This window comes from Thrips palmi, unplaced genomic scaffold (genome assembly GCF_012932325.1).
Source record: "Thrips palmi isolate BJ-2018 unplaced genomic scaffold, TpBJ-2018v1 HiC_scaffold_12, whole genome shotgun sequence".
Classification (NCBI taxonomy): Eukaryota; Metazoa; Arthropoda; class Insecta; order Thysanoptera; family Thripidae; genus Thrips; species Thrips palmi.
The window spans coordinates 7,453,001-7,465,478 of NW_023144623.1; the positions used below are offsets into that span (position 1 = coordinate 7,453,001).

A 12,478-nucleotide genomic window follows, 5' to 3' on the forward strand; every position below is an offset into this window, starting at 1 on the left:
GCATTTGCATTTTTTTAAACGAACCATAAAATAATTTCGCACCTTGGACAGAACGGCATGATTCACTAAAATCAAAATTATCTTACAAACTAGCTGGTAAACATTATGATTCTAAATCACCGTTCAAAATTTATGAAAACTAGAAATGAGCGGCAAAATCGTGTCCGGGCTGTGGAACGTACCCCGTAGCGCGCTGGCGCGCAGTGCGCGCATCCATTTCATCCATTCCATCTTCCATTGTCAGGTGTGAAAGTATTCCGAAGGCACCGTTGTTTAAGCTGACATTATTATTTGCAATATCATTTATTTGGCAGTATATTTATTTGAAAGACAGGCGCAGCCGTAAACACTAGAGTTATGTGTACATCAAAGTGCTCTTACCGTCTGCTGGTGTCTTTTAAGTGAAGGGAATTGTGTGTGAGTGTGCGGCAAATTTCATCGGATGGTCCAAGCTTGCGGACCAAAAGCAGCGCAAAGACGTTAACTAATTCCCTCCAAAAGGTGATTTGTTGAACTGCGCCATGCCTTTGCTGGACAAAAAGCCCTTCGAGAGGAACAAGCCGCCGAGGGACTTGCGCAGCAGTGATGAAGTGTTTTACTGCCCTCTCACCAAAGAAATTTTTCGTGATTACGAGTAAGTAAAGTTTGGTTGGGTCCGGGTTGACAAGTTCTGAACTCAAGTCGGCACACTCGAGTTCGCCTACCCGAGGCTCCCCGTGTCACAGAATTTCGAGGAGAGTCATGCATTTATCTCGGTTCTTGTTGACAAATCCACCAAAATGACACTTGCACACTACTTGCATAGCAAACCCACTTTATTGTAGAAATTTGGTAATCAACAAATTTAACCCCAGGCTTGGCTTTGCTTGCCACCAGGTGCCTGTAATCTAGGCCAGCGCTCTCAGAGATATGCATCATCATTTTGATTCATGGTCAATCCTGATATTTGAAATCAAATTCACACATTATATTTAAATAAACACTTTTTTTCTGTGTTGTCTGGTGTATCCATTCCCTTATCAAAAAAATTTGTGCATATCCCAGGACAAAACTTACCTAACCTTGAAAACATGAAGGTGGATTAAAGACACTGAGGGTTATTTCCTTCAGAGTCTTAATAGTCGACATCTAATTGTTGTGATGGGTGTATTTTCACTAAGTGAGGGCTGAGTTCTGTTCAGAAATAGTAACTGACACCTAATGATATGAATTGTGATTTTGAATTAACATATATCTTGAGTCTTCTTTTTAAATTTTAATATAAGTGTTTGTTTCATACCATTTTTTTCCTGTTCCAGAGAGTACTGTGCCAGAATCATCTTATGCAATTCTCTGGTTTGGCAATGCTCGTTAACGGGGCGCCCTCAGCTAACTTTTGAGGAAGCTTTGAAATCTGAACAACATGCCAAACAAAATTTGAAGGATTTTCCTATGGAGGTATGGATTTCCCTCAATATTTTCCCCTCTGTTGTACAAAAATCCAGGTGTTTTTGCTGAACAATTTTTATGACGGTTCCTGATTTGTTTTAATTTTCAGCTCAAAGTGCCAGTGTTATATCTTGCATCTAAAACACATCGAACAGGCATTCTTGATCTAGTTGAAGATGTTTATATTTATGTCAGAGACCGCTACTTTGTTGGAGAAACGGTTGAAGTGTCTATTACGGAAGGAGGTCCATGGTTAGTAAGGAGGATATCTGTTATTATATTTGGCAGTTACTTCTATTTGTATTCTTATTGTACACCTACCGTATGTGTTCATCATTCCCATTCCCTTACAGGACTGATGCATACATAGTGCATGTCATTGCACCCTCTGATGAAGAAATTGCCAATCAGCCACCGCCTAGTGCTGATGTCAAGTGAGTGATTTCTTTCGCTATGGTCAACATTTATGTCTCTTGTGGTATGTTTTGTATCATCCTTTCTAATGCTGGTGTGACTATTCTAGAGATCCACAGCGGCAGTTCCAACCTCCAGCATCAATGTTCCGATATGAAGTTGAGCTCTCTGATCGAACAGCTGATGATGTGAGTGAGGTTCATACTTTGCCAGCTGCTCAAGTCCGTAGAAGGCCCCGCATGTATTCACGGGACCGTAATCGGCTCTTCTTGAAGCAGTTTTTGGAGGTTGATGGTGATTGTATTCTGAGGGTTAAGGTAAGATCAGATATATATTCAAACTACTTCAGTACGTTTAAAATATTTTGCACCAAATAAGTTTTGGAATTTTGTAAATATTGCAGGAAAGCGAACTGAACAAGTACAAAATTCGCCAGTACAAGTATGACCAGATTTTTGCTGGCAATCCCCCAGTTTTCCCATCTTCTCGGAGAGCTGTTAAAAGACTTCAGCAGCAACAACTTTTACTAACAAAGAGTCCTAAGAGAAAGTACACTAAACGGGCAAAACCTGACACTCCTCCACAAGGCACTCCCCCAGGCAAGAAGTCAAGGCAAGAAACAATGCAGAAATACATCACAATGACTAAAAAATCTCCCAATGGCATGACCAATGGGGCCAAGAGTGGAGGTTCGACTTCCCCTCAGAAGTCATTGAAAGATAAGTATGGTAAAGCTGCCCTTTCTGGTAAAGTTAGAAAGAGACGCAAATTTGATGATCCTCAACAACGAGAGCAATTGAAAATTAAAGCTATTGAAGACAAGAAGAAAAGACGAGAAGATATGATGAAAGAAAGAGCTGCTAAACGAGAGAAGAAATTGGAGCTAGCGAAGTTCATTCGGGAATGGAACAGGCAGAGGGAAGATTTGGAATGTGAAGATTTGAAAGTACTTCCTGTCCCAACACCTGTTGAAACTAAGATACCTAACAAGCTGTTTGGGGATGTCATGATGGCCATGGAGTTCTTACATACATTTTCTGAACAATTAAAAGTGAAAGACTTCTTCCCAAGCGGTGTTAGTCTTGAGCTGCTTGAGAGGAGTCTAGTTGAGCCCGAAGTAACTGGTCCGTTGAATGATTTACTGCAGCTCCTCTTATCTGGCCTTTTTGAAATGCAAGAGGATGAGGAAGAAGCATTGGATGAGACAAATCCTGTGGACCTAACAGAGCCTGTGTCTGGTAAGTTGCTCCTGCCTGAGCAGCTTGTTCCTGTTTCCCTCTAGTTCTCAAAGCTCAGTTTCTTTTCAAACCTTTTTCTCGTAGGTAACATGGATGAAAATGATGTCGCCACATCTGAAGCTCTGAGAGTTGCTTCCGCTGCAGCAGCCTGGAGTAATACTTTCCAGGGTAAACCCCTCAGCAAGGTGGAACTAGATTCTGTAGTTCTCACAGAGGTTCTCAGGTTGCACCTTCTTCAGTCAGGCAACCGAGCTGGAGAAATGAGCACAGAATGGAGGTGAGTTCTGAATTCTAAAGTTTCAAGTACTGTAGTATGGTACTGTAACAGAATGAGTGTTCTAACCCATTTTCATGGCAGGTATCGTGAGCGAGGTGGTTACACAACCAGAGATGATCCAGGTCTTGTATGGAAAATGGAAAATATGAACATTCTTAAAGCTTTGAGTACTACCAGTATTTTTGAATTGCCTCCTGGTATGTATACAATGTGTTGCCAAACAGAAATATCTATCTATCTTGTAACCGAATTAAACATGAATTTTTTTGTTTTATTTTTCTATGATCAGAGGACAAACTCTCAGTTATTACTTGCCTTATAAATCAGATTATGACTTATGTTGCGATGAGAGATGTTATAGAGGAACGTATGGAAAAGACAAAACAAGTTCGTGTTGAGCTTCACTTTGCTGATAGAGAAATAAGCAAGAAGGAAAAAGAAATGTAAGTTAAATCTAGTTTCAATTTGAAGTTTTTGCATGTTATATTTCCTGTACTGGGATGTTGGATTACTTTTTTACTACTACAATATGAAATTTCAGGATTGAGCAGTCTAGAAAGAAAAGGAAGAAGAACAATGTAGAGCCAGAAGAACCAAAAGCCAATGGTGAAAATGAGGAGAGTGAAGAAGAGGAAGAAACAGCAGAGCAGAAGGCAACTCGTCTAGCTAGGGAGAAAAAGAACAATAGTGACAAGCAACGAGAAATTCAAAAGCGCAAAAATCAATTGATGGACGAAATGTTAAGTCATGCTAATCTCCCCATTGGTACTGACCGAGCTCATAGGAGATTTTGGTTATTTGCTTCATTACCTGGTCTCTTTGTCGAGCATGATGAACGATTTGCTGGCTCATGCTTAGATAAGCCCACTCCTCATAATCTGGATCTTGTAAAAATGGAAGACACATTATCTTATGTTTGCAAATTATTTGAAGAAGAGCGGAATGGAGGAAGTGACAAAGAAAATGATGGTGAATCTGAAACTCATCCAATTGCTCCTATTGGAAGCCCCAGCAAGAAACTTCTTTCAGAGAAGAACCACAAAGCGGGAGGAAGCCCAATGAAATCTCCATCACAGCAGTCTAACACTCAAACAGCAGAGGATGAATCTAAGCCATCAGTGAATCATGCAGCACTCCTAACTTGTAATGCTGATCCTGACTCATGTCCTGTGCATAGTGTAAAAGCAGAACGTACAACTTGGGGTTTCTATTTAAAGGATCAAGTTGACGATCTGATAGAAAGATTGAGCACAAGAGGCCATAGGGAAAGCGAATTACGTACAATGTTAGTTCAGAGTAAAGACCGAATAGTTCACTCTGTAGAATATTGTCCCATCTCTAAACTGAATCCTAATTTGACTGAGGAAGTTGCCGAAGTGCGGAAATCTCAACGACAGAAGGAAGCAAATCAGTACAAGGATACTTTATTGGGCCATCCTGCTGACACTCCATTGGATGAAATCTTAGAGTTAACTCTTAGAGACTTAATTTTAGAGATGGAAGAAAAGATGTCTGTTGGTGGTCTGGGTTCTTTGAAAGTCAAGAACAGACAAGCTTGGCGAGATACAATTGCTGCTCGGGGTTATGACAAGGAATGTGACAAGCTGACATGGCCTGGCTGTGATTCAGATGCTTACAGTAGTTCAATTGTAGATAAAATTAAATCTGAACGATTTAGCAGGCCTGGAACGCCGGATTCTACTGCTAGCAGTAGTAGAGATATTAAAGACCCACATTGCTATGTAAGATTAGCATGTGAGGTAGCAAACTTAGGTAGTTGTGACATTAAACCAAAGTACTCATGCATCCGAAATTTGGCCTCTGCTATACTTCAAGTATCTCAAGGTGTTGATGATCGATACTTGAAGAAGCCTCTTGGTTTAAGTGACAAAGAAAAAGAGAAATCCAAAGAAAAACAAAGGAAGAATGAAGAACAGGAAGATGGTGAAAAGGAGAAGGCCAAAGAAAAGGAAGGTTTAACTGTTCTCCAGAAGTGGCAGGTGTCACTCATGACTTCAACAAGTTTTTCTCAGCTTTTCCTTCACCTCTCTACCCTTGGTAACAATCATTTTTACGTTTCACTGTGCATGCGAATTCCTTTGTTTCTTGCTTTGTATTGTGTGTGTTCCATCTATTCATTTATCATTTTTATTTGCAGATTCAAGCATCCAATGGTCAAAATCTGCTCTCAATGCTAACTGCCGGTTGTGTCGACGAAGAGGGGATCCAGACCAAATGCTTTTATGTGATGGGTGTAACAAGGGTCATCACATGTATTGCCTTAAACCTAAACTTACCGTGAGTTTTTTTCTCTCTTTCTATTTTGTTAGTAAGAGGACTTTGAATGAATGAACATGCTGATTTCATTAACTTACTTTCTCTTCTGCTTTGTAGAGTGTACCCAAAGGTGACTGGTTTTGTCCCACTTGTAAGCCAAAGGAGAAAAAGACACCTGCTAAAAAACCAAGGAAAGTATTTGATGATGATGAGGACAATTTGGAGAGCATACTGGAATCTGAAGAACAGTGAGTAATTTAAAAAAAAAAAAAAAATCTTAAACATGTATGAAATATAAACCTGGAGCATAATGATTTTCATTTCTCCTCTCCATGTTTTCAAGGATCGAAGTTAGTAAGGAGCCATGCAAATCATGTGGTAAGGATGGATCTGACCTTCAGTGTGAAAAGTGTAGCAAATGCTTCCACCTGTCCTGTGCTGAACCAAGACTGCGCAAAGCTCCTCGGGGAAAATGGACTTGTGAAAAGTGTAAAATCAAGGCATCCAGTAGTAAAAAACCAGGTAAGCTGTGCTTGTGAGGCTTTTCAATGTCTGCCAGTAGTGAAGCCAACGTCTTATTTATTTTCATTGAATCTGGAAAGGTGTCAATGAATTGTGTGCAATCAATAGTAGTTAGTTGTATCTTTACTGAGGGTGCTGGTGTTTGCAGCATGTATCTATCACTTTTCTCATTCTCGTTTCCTGTCATCCTCACTATGAGTGTCAGTTTCTTTGACAACTAGGAATTTAATTCTTGTACGCATGAATAGGGTTCTATTGGGTGATCATTTCATCATGACAGGAAAAATTATTTGCACACTAATGATAGAGGACACAATTTTTCTGTGTAGTTAAATTAATTGTGCTAACAGGTGATACACCACCCGGAGACCGCTCCATTATGAGTCGCAGGCGATGTGCGGCAAGAGCTATAGATAACATCTCCCGATTTGCCAAACAACTCCGCAACTCCAATGGTGATGGTTAGTAGTTGGATGTATTTTGTCGAAGGCATAGTTCTGGTTGATAGTCCATATCAGAGCTTTTTCAGAAGTCTTCCAAATTTTAGTAGGAATTTTTTAAAATTTATTTTTGGAGAAAATTAGTGTTATTTCCTTCTGAATTTCACCTACACAAATGAAAATCCAAAATATATCTCTTACTCTCCCCACTTTTGAGAATCTCAAGGACTCTGGTATCGTAACATTAAGCCAGGTTGTGTACTTGTATAGTACTTCCTGCTTGTGTACTGACTTGGGTTGTTGCGGGGCACAGATGACGACCATGAGGATCCTGAACCCGAAGTGGAGAATGATGAAAGTGAAGAGCGGCAACTCCACTCCCGCAGACGATGTGCGGTGAAGGCTGTTGCCAACATCTCAAATTATGCCAAACAACTACGGAATCAAAATTATGATGGTTTGTAAATTTCCTATCTTTTGAGTGCCGTCCAGGTGCATGTATTTCTTCGCTACATCGAAAGATTCCTGTCTACATTGGTCACAGGCCAAACATGCAATTCTGCTCTGATCCACTATGGCTTCAATTCTGGTGGGGCCCAAGCAGCTTAGCTGCAAGGGTTTCTGTGTTTCCATGTCACTTGGTTCTGCATGGTACTTTGTTTGTTCATTGCTTTTGCTTGGCTCTTAGTCAGCTTGTGACATGCGTGGTCCTGCTTGCCCCTTGCCCTGCGGGCCAGGTATCGCGGAGACATGCTTCTCGCGCTCACGTTGTCCTGGAGGCTGTGCTCTTTCCCCTGTGGAATCTGATGCCAGTTGCCAGACCCTGGAGACGGGGCGCGACCTGTGACTCTCGAGAGGCGCTACTCAAACCCCTTTCCTGCTTTGCACGCTCTAGGTCTAGGATGGCTAGGACCCATGGCGGGTGTCACGCGGGCTTCTGACCTGGCCGACGAGGGCGAGGACCCCGCTGGCTGCCTCGCTGCTCTGGACGGTTTCTCTTTATCTGCCCGTCCGATCATGCGGGAGGGAGCGGTGAACCTGGCACTCCAGGCTCCAGCCTCACGCCGTGGACGGATCTGCAGGTTGTGGCCCAACTGCCACACTTGAAGGACGCCTTCCCGCTGTCCGCTTCCCGCGTGGACCTGTCGCTGCTGTCGGCACCCTGCCTGTATCCTTGCTCGCATTTGCGTTTACACTTTCGCGACTCTTGGCCCCGTGATGGCGCTCTACTGCTACGTACCACTAAGACTAATCCATTCTGGGCCTGTGGCGGGGGGGAGGGGCGGGGTCGCAGTTTGAGGCCCCGATCCGGCCCGGATCTATGTGACTTTATCTATGGTGCTCCTCTTGTAACGTCTTGTCTTTCTTCTCCTTTGTAGAGCATGACTTTTGATATTTTGATTTAGTATAAGACCTCCTTTTTCGTTCTTTGGTGGTTTGGTTTGTGTTGTATGGTGTGTTGGTGTGTTTGATTTGGGATTTAATGCGGTCTTTATCTTATCATTCCTTTCTATGTTGGCAGTAGTTATTTCAACTTTATAGAATTTTTACTTCAGTAGGAAGTGCCAAAAAGTGCACTTCCATTGCAATCTTTTAACATTGTGTTAAATTTTTTCAGACGCTCTCAATGATGAAGGTATCTCTCGAAGACGCTCTCGCCGTTCATTGGATGTGGACACTGATGACTTGCCCCTTGACAATGCAGCCCTGCAAGAGCTTCTTGAGGAAATCATACGTCACAAAGATGCATGGGCATTTACCCGACCAGTTTTGAAATCGGAGGTAAAGTAAATCTTGTTTGGTGTAAGGTTTTTTATTTTTGTCAATATTTTGGAAACTTATTTATTGCCTTTTTCAGGTTCCTGACTACCATACTATTATCAAGCGTCCAATGGACTTTGGAACCATTCGGCACAAATTGAATGTGTTGGATTATCGAAATACTAGTGAAGTCTTAGCTGATGCCCTGTTGGTCTTTGAGAATTGTGACATGTACAATCAACCAGATACAGATGTCTACAAGTAAGTCGTTTGTTTAGCTGAGTAATGCTGTAAAACTGTTAACTGAACACTGTAATTCTTATCCTTCTCCTCACCAATTTTACAGGTCTGGTGTGAGGCTGAGAAAATTCTTTGACAAGAAGTGCAGAGAAAAGAATTTGCGCCTTAGGGAAGAAGATGTGAAGATGCCAGATGCTAAGAAGAAAAGGTCCAGTCCCTAACAACTTTTTAGTTTTAAATTGAAAATACACATAGCTCTCTCTTTTTCTCATCTCCCTGTATGCACACATCTTCAACTCATTCCATCAGGCTTGTGGTTATGTTTCTGAATTATTACTATGAACTGAATGAATGTGCTTTTGTGTGTTCGTGTGCAAATGTATAAGTGCAATCAAGCCTGAGTGTAGTATCTTGCAATTTTGAATGTGGAATACTCAATTCACCCCACTTCTTAAAATTTAAGTTAATTTATAGATTGAATTCCTATGAGGAGAAGATTTAAAGTTATGTCTCTAGGAAAGGTGTACTTAAAGCAGAGACTCCAATAGTGTTTCTTCACTTATAGCGGAAAGACGCTTGTATTATATTATTGATAGATTGGACTTCATTGTACCATATTGTAACTGGTTTTCCAAAGTATGCGTGGTTTTTAAAATTATTAGTATTTATGACAACAGTTTATGAGTGATAAATTGCAATTACACATGTTGATTTGCATAAACGATTTTGTAAGGAAAATGAAATGAAATGGCAACAACATGTGTTAACATTGTAAACCTTTGCTACCTGTTTTAGTTAAAAAATTTGCTTTCATTTTGGAAAGAGCTTTTTATTTAATTTTTGTCTCTAACTATGAAAAAAAACAACTTGAACCCAGTGTTAATCAATTAGTACCTTATAATATTTTATGACTAATTCTAGTTAATGAATCTTCATTGTAGTGTTCATTATTGTCCCAAGTATCATCAAGTTAAAGGGGTCATGCATATTTATTCTTTGTTTCACAGATTGATTAACTAGATAAACAATTGTATTATTTTTGACACTTTTCCGTTCGATATTTAATTTGTAGTTTTATTGCAGTGAGATTGTGTTTGTTGCTTGGCAAAAAAAACCAATTTAAAATGCAAAATAAAATAAAAATTTGTAAAGAAAATCTTTGAAATTGATTCTATTACCTGAACAATCCTGATTTAAAATAGATGCAGTATCTGCAGTACATTATTAACTCTCATTCTCAGAATGAATTAACACAAGTGGAATACACCATCCGTTGTCTTCGGCCTTCAGGATAGTAGCTGATAGTAACCAGAGAGTAGACTGCATGTGTAGAGGGTGGGGATGGCAGATGCTATCACAAGGAAGGAAGGGTAATCTGAAATTCGCAAGCACGCGAAAAAATTACGGAAACACTTGGTGGTTTGTGCACCTTGTCGAAGACCTTCCCTCACGAGAGTGACGGGGTATCTCCGCTTCCCACCCCCACCCCTGAGACCCGGAGTATCGCCACGCTCGACGGCAGCCGCCGCCACGGCAGATACTAGGAGGCGCTCGCGACAAGAGTATCTGCTCAGTGCTCCGCCTCCCCTCCGCTCGTCGTGACGCGACGCGACGCGGCGGCCTGCGCTGCATTTCCCGGCGCGTTCGCGTTCGCTCGGTGTGTGTGGCACACTGTGTGCGATACGACGAGACGCGATACGGGCGTGTGGCGTGCATCCTCGCGGCCCTCGTCGGGGCGTCGCCGTGGGCCTCCACTCCACCGGCAGGCAGTCCGGTAGGCAGCAAGCCGCCGCGCGGCCGCGCCGTCCGGGGAAGACCGGGGAAGGACCCGGCCCGGCGTGGAGCGCGTCCGCGCTGTGGCCGCGGCTGGCGACTGCGCTCGGCGACGCGGGCGACCTCTGGCGGCGGGGCCAGGGCGGGGCGCGGGCTCGGGGCGGCTGGGCTCTAACAATCAGTCACCAGTCCGACACCTGGTCGCGACGCGGTAGCGCGGACGGACGGACGAGACACTCCACCCTCCCCGCGTCGACGTCGAGGCGTCGAGGGTCAAGGAGGCCGCGAGCGTCAACAGAGCGGCCGCCGAGTGCAGTGGGGCAGTGTGCCGAGCGCGCCGAGTGGCGGTGAATTGGCGGAAGTGGAAGTGGATGTGCGATTAGGGTCGGCGTGAAGCGCCAAGTGAACTTGACTGTCCTTTTCAAGAGGCTGCCCGCCGTCGCGTCGCCGCCCACGAAGTGCCACGAAGTGCTACGAAGTGGCCGCTGACGCTGGGCCCCGCCGGGGCTGGGGCCGGCCGAAGCAGGCCGAAGCAGACCGCGTGCTGCCAGGGCCGCCAAGTCGCCAATCAAAGCGCCGTAAAACTTGCAGCAGCGGCATCATCCTCATCGCCACCGTCAACAAGCCGGGCCTCTGCGTGTGATTCGCAGCGCGGAGGAGGACTGTGCGAGGGGTGTGCGCGAGTGTTTGTGGGTGCGTGTGTGTGTGTGCGTCGCCGAGTGTGCCGGAACGGCGCTGGACCCCGTGGCCCCAGGGGCACAGCCGGCACAGCCGATCGGCGCGCTGCGCACCTGCGGAGTGCTGCGGAGCCAAGCGAGGTGCGCCTCCCGCCGCGCCGACGCCCTGAATAAGCCCAAGACCGGTGCTTTGATCTCCGAGGGAGGCGGCGCCGCCGAAGACCCTCCCTAGGAAGTACACCAGAGGGCGGAGACGGAGACACAAAACAGAGAGCGTCGCCGGCAAGGACAAGGAGCGCGTCTGGCCGCTGCGGCCGGTTGATGCTGTGGCTGCGCGGGCCTTCCTTGCCCATGGAGGCAGTCGTCAGCCGCTTCAAGAAAAAGCGCAGCAGAGCGTCGACGGAGGTAGGTGGCGCTCCGATACGGAACACGGTCAGAAAGGTCGTGTGCTGATGCAGTGTGGTTCACCTCCCCTTCCCAAAAAATAAACAAAAGCATCAACAGCAAAAACGATGGTGGCCATTGATGACCCCATGGTGTTGCCGGCAGTTACAATTAGGTCAGTTCATTAGTTGGCTCTGCCAGGCTCTGCCTTACACGTGCGGAAAGAAGGCTGATTCCGCTGTGCGTTTCGTCGCTCTGTCTCTCTCGCACCCGAAGGAGGAGCCCCGCGAGTGCGAGAGAGACAGAGCGACGACGGCGATGAGTGGAATCGCTCTGCCGGCGGAACAAACTGGCACTCTGGGAATGCCCCCAGGATCTGCCGATAGACCGATCGAGGCTTTTGGCGACGTCGTCAAGGACGTCCCGCAATAAAAAATAAAAATTAAAAATAAAGTAACCGGATGGGTTTGTCTCGGTTTGTCTGGCGCTCATTCGGCCGGATTTGGCGGGGAAGATAAATTCCGCGGTGTGCCGTTATCGGCATGATGCGTACTGCGTCTCCTCCTCACCTCCCTCGGCGTCTAATTCTCACGGAAGAGCCGCGAAGCCCTGGCACTGGCAAACGAGGTCGATGCCGCCATGGGACCATTTGGATTTGATGAGGCCAAACGTCTAGGTCGGGTTCCGTTGACGTCGCGCCCCGCCCCGCCCCGCCGCACTGCCACTCCGTACGCGGTACGCCCTCATTCGACGCCGGCCCGCGGTGATCAGGAAGGGAACACAAAGAGGCGGAACTTGCTGCCTTTTTTCGCCGCCGCCGCGGACACTTAAAGTGTGCCGCCATTCGGAGCACGACGATGGGTGCGTCGGCGGGGTGCATCACCGGGGCGGAGACCACGCCGACCACGCCCACTGCGGCAGCGTCCCGTCGCTCTGTCTCCCTCGCACCACTACGCGACCTACGCGACGCACCCCACGAGTGTGAGAGAGACAGCCTGCAGAGGGAGCTCACGGCTGGCTTGCGGCGAGACGCACCGGCACCCCCCC

General features: G+C 45.4%; 2 protein-coding genes across 4 annotated transcripts in view; both read left to right on the forward strand.

Annotated features, from left to right (window-relative positions):
- The first annotated feature begins 208 nt into the window (after positions 1-208).
- LOC117640592 (bromodomain adjacent to zinc finger domain protein 1A) lies at positions 209-9,753 on the forward strand. 3 transcript variants are annotated; one of them, XM_034377182.1, is made up of 18 exons: positions 209-634; positions 1,299-1,437; positions 1,538-1,680; positions 1,782-1,862; positions 1,952-2,159; positions 2,246-3,080; positions 3,165-3,357; positions 3,439-3,554; positions 3,647-3,800; positions 3,899-5,415; positions 5,516-5,655; positions 5,752-5,882; positions 5,978-6,156; positions 6,507-6,617; positions 6,910-7,053; positions 8,215-8,378; positions 8,455-8,618; positions 8,704-9,753. In XM_034377182.1, the coding sequence occupies exons 1-18, from the start codon at positions 522-524 to the stop codon at positions 8,816-8,818; spliced, it is 4,647 nt and encodes a 1,548-aa protein (XP_034233073.1). In that variant the 5' UTR covers positions 209-521; the 3' UTR covers positions 8,819-9,753. The 3 variants fall into 3 exon arrangements, with proteins under 3 accessions (XP_034233073.1, XP_034233074.1, XP_034233075.1); XM_034377183.1 differs by lacking the exon at positions 6,507-6,617; XM_034377184.1 differs by lacking the exons at positions 6,507-6,617; positions 6,910-7,053.
- A 779-nt stretch (positions 9,754-10,532) lies between these two features.
- LOC117639959 (lutropin-choriogonadotropic hormone receptor-like) overlaps positions 10,533-12,478 on the forward strand; it is a 32,443-nt gene continuing 30,497 nt past the window's right edge. The window contains exon 1 of the mRNA XM_034376067.1: positions 10,533-11,452. The gene's annotated coding sequence lies outside the window, so the exon portion shown is untranslated. The remainder of the gene's footprint in view (positions 11,453-12,478) is intronic.

What these genes read in the sequence shown, in the direction of transcription:
- LOC117640592 (XM_034377182.1), top strand. Translation starts at nt 522, where the DNA reads ATGCCTTTGCTGGACAAAAAGCCCTTCGAGAGGAACAAGCCGCCGAGG. An exon ending in TGAAGGATTTTCCTATGGAG is followed by an intron (nt 1,438 to 1,537) that starts GTATGGATTTCC and finishes TTTAATTTTCAG; the next exon opens with CTCAAAGTGCCAGTGTTATA. An exon ending in ATACTGGAATCTGAAGAACA is followed by an intron (nt 5,883 to 5,977) that starts GTGAGTAATTTA and finishes CATGTTTTCAAG; the next exon opens with GATCGAAGTTAGTAAGGAGC.